We start from the raw sequence: 2,991 nt of genomic DNA on the forward strand, positions 1-2,991 counted from the left end.
TTCTCCCACTAAGCTTGAAGTGAGGAGGAAAGCACCTCCTTGTCTGTTGAAAGGATTTGGGGTTCACTGTGCAGCTTCCTCAAAAAAACTCCCCACCACTTTATGAGAACCTCTCATAGCTAGCTCTTAGCACTTTTTAGACCCATGTCTACGTTGAGAGGCTCATGAGTTATGCAATTGAGTATTGGGCATTTCCTATAAACATCTACATTTTGTGTCTTACAACTCACTTTGGCATCTGGTGTCTATCAAATCTTGGTACCTCAGTTGAAACTTCCAGTTTAATATCCTGAACATGCTGCTCCCTCTTCCTGTGATCACCAGGACAAGATAGAACTTTATGTGTCTGATTAATTCTGATTTGTTAAGGTAAAGCAGCACCTTCTCTGGGGGAGTCTTTCATATCCTCTGCCACTAGACTGAGCTAATTATTCCTCCCAAGGACACAGTGTTCCATATGAACAATTATATTCCTTGCCATGCTGAATCGCTCTAGAGTCAGACAGCAAGATTCAAATCTTCTTTCACTAACTCTGATGTTAAGATTTTTTTTGAGCATGAGTTTTGCCAAAATATTTCTTTGAGCATGAGTTTTCTCAAAATAGCACTTAGGATTGTTGTCAGAATTAAATTAGATGATTTTAATGCATCTTAGACCAGTACCTGAGATAACTGAGGTGACATTTATTTTGTTGCTGAATATCTGTGCGTGTTTAGGAAGAAAGAACATGTGGGTTGTATTCCTGAAGGACAAGAAAGGAGTGTGTTAATTATTATGTAAGGAAGGTAAAATTTACTATGTTCTTCTTGGAAGTTCTAGAAGGGCTCAGAGTCCCTGAATACCTGGATGTCTGAGTGAAGAAGGAGACATATCATCAACAAAATGGAAAATTCCTTAGAAATGTATGCATGAAAGACCAAATATATTTTATAACAATCCAAAAATTTGGGGAAAGGCCAGCCCCAATGGCTTCCATTTGATGACACCAGCCAAAGTGATACAGCATCTTCAAAGTATTTTCTGATCCCATTATCCAAGAAAAGAGCAAATTAAGTCCTATAAGGCATGTCCCATTTTACTAGTCTCCCTAACAGGTGCAAGGATAATGTCAGCAAAGTATGTCTGTGTGACACCATGGAAAGAAGACAAGTAAGCTATAGTTACAGTAATTTGTATTTACATGTAATTGAGGAAATAAGATCATATGGATATTTTAAAATAAAACTATCAGTTGAAAGAATATGTTTTCTTACTCAAGAGTTTTCTCAAGGCCCCTTTCATGTCTTTATTTCTCAGGCTATAAATGAAGGGGTTCAACATGGGAGTGACCACCGTGTACATCAATGAAGCAATTATGTTCTTGATGTTGGTGTTATTGGATGAGGGAAGAAAATATAGACCAATAATTGCCCCATAGTAGAGAGTCACCACTGGGAGATGTGATCCACAAGTGGACAAGGCTTTGCAGATGCCCTTGGTAGAAGGAACCTGGAGGATGGTGGCCCCAATATGGCCATAAGAAACCACAATGCATAAGAATGGAAGCATAATGGCTGTTAATTCTGCAGTAAAGATCACCAATTGGTTGAGGGAAGTGTCTGAGCAGGACAATTCGAGCAGGGCAGCAAGGTCACGTAAGAAGTGGGGGATGGTGTGGTCACCACAGAAGGACAGCCGAGCTAGGAGAGTATGCAAAAGAGCACAAGCACAAGCAACGACCCAGGACCCAGCCACCAGCGTGACACAAATGCTCTGACTCATGATGATGGTATAATGCAAAGGGTGACAGATGGCCACATACCTGTCATAGGCCCTTGAAGTGATCAGGAAACTGTCTAAATCAGCAAAGAATATGAAAAAATATGTCTGTGAAATGCACCTGCATAAGGAATGGATTTGTACGTAGTATGCATGTTCATCAGCATCTTCGGGACAGTGACAGATGAGAATGCAATATCAGAGAAGGCCAAGTGGCTGAGGAAGAAGTACATGGGGTTGTGGAGGTGAGAGTCCAACCTGATGAGCAGGATGATGAGCAGGTTCCCCAGCACTGTGGTCAGGTACATGCCCAGGAACAGGGTGAAGAATACACCCTGCTGCTCTGGCCGGATGGGGAGCCCCAGGAGGAGGAACTCGGACACGCTGCTCTGGTTCTCCCTCCTCATGCTGGTATATCAGCTGAAGGGGACCAGTGAGAAAATTGAAAGGAAAATGTGGAATGTTTCTGGATAAAAAAGTGATCACTGTGGCATAGTATAACAAAGAGGTTTTTGATTTAGGAATGTCTTCATTCATATTTTCTTACATTTGAGGCATATTTTGCTGGATAAATGTAGAAAACATGTACATTTAGGATATGTAACCACTTTCTTTCTCAATCTGGTGCCAGTCTCTGCAAATTATAATACTAACAGTTAATGTTTATTGAATGTGGTCCTTGTGCACTATTCAAATAGCTCATGTATAGTAACTGATTCAACAGTCTTAAGTATATGACTGAGGGAGGTACCATTGTTATTTCCACTATTCAGATGGGCTAGCTGAGGCAGACATTCTCAAAGTCACTGAGGTAAGAAAAGGACTGGCTGGGATTTGGACTCCAGAGTTTGTTCTCTGGAAGCAGAATAAATTACTTGACATCAGAAATCTCATTGCCCATGGGGCACCTGGGAAACTCAGTTGGTTAAGCATCTGACTCTTGATTTTGGCTCAGGTCATGATCTCAGGGTCATGAGATTGAGACACGCTCAGTGTGGAGTCTGCTTGAGATTCTCTCTTCCTCTTCCTCTCCCCGCCTCCCTGCTCAAGCTCTCCATCTCTCTCTAAAATAAGTAAATAATATCTTTAAAAAAAAGAAATCTCATTGCCCTTCATAATTTTGTGTGTAGTGATCTGTTTAATTCTTCATCTTCTGCTTCTTGACACATTCCGGATTACTGCTGATTTGTTCATTGGCTGTAGACCCAGAATCTATCATAGATATATACACA

At 41.0% G+C, this 2,991-nt stretch overlaps 1 protein-coding gene across 1 annotated transcript; it reads right to left on the reverse strand.

Moving 5' to 3' along the window:
- Window positions 1-1,228: 1,228 nt before the first annotated feature.
- On the reverse strand, window positions 1,229-2,769 carry LOC102744962 (olfactory receptor 1J1-like). The gene is given in 2 exon segments (XM_031034702.2): window positions 1,229-1,881; window positions 1,884-2,769. Coding segments are annotated over 2 exon segments (936 nt in total). The 5' UTR covers window positions 2,167-2,769.
- Window positions 2,770-2,991: the final 222 nt, after the last annotated feature.

This window comes from Leptonychotes weddellii, chromosome 14, assembly GCF_054177405.1.
Source record: "Leptonychotes weddellii isolate Sample4059 chromosome 14, ASM5417740v2, whole genome shotgun sequence".
NCBI lineage: Eukaryota > Metazoa > Chordata > Mammalia > Carnivora > Phocidae > Leptonychotes > Leptonychotes weddellii.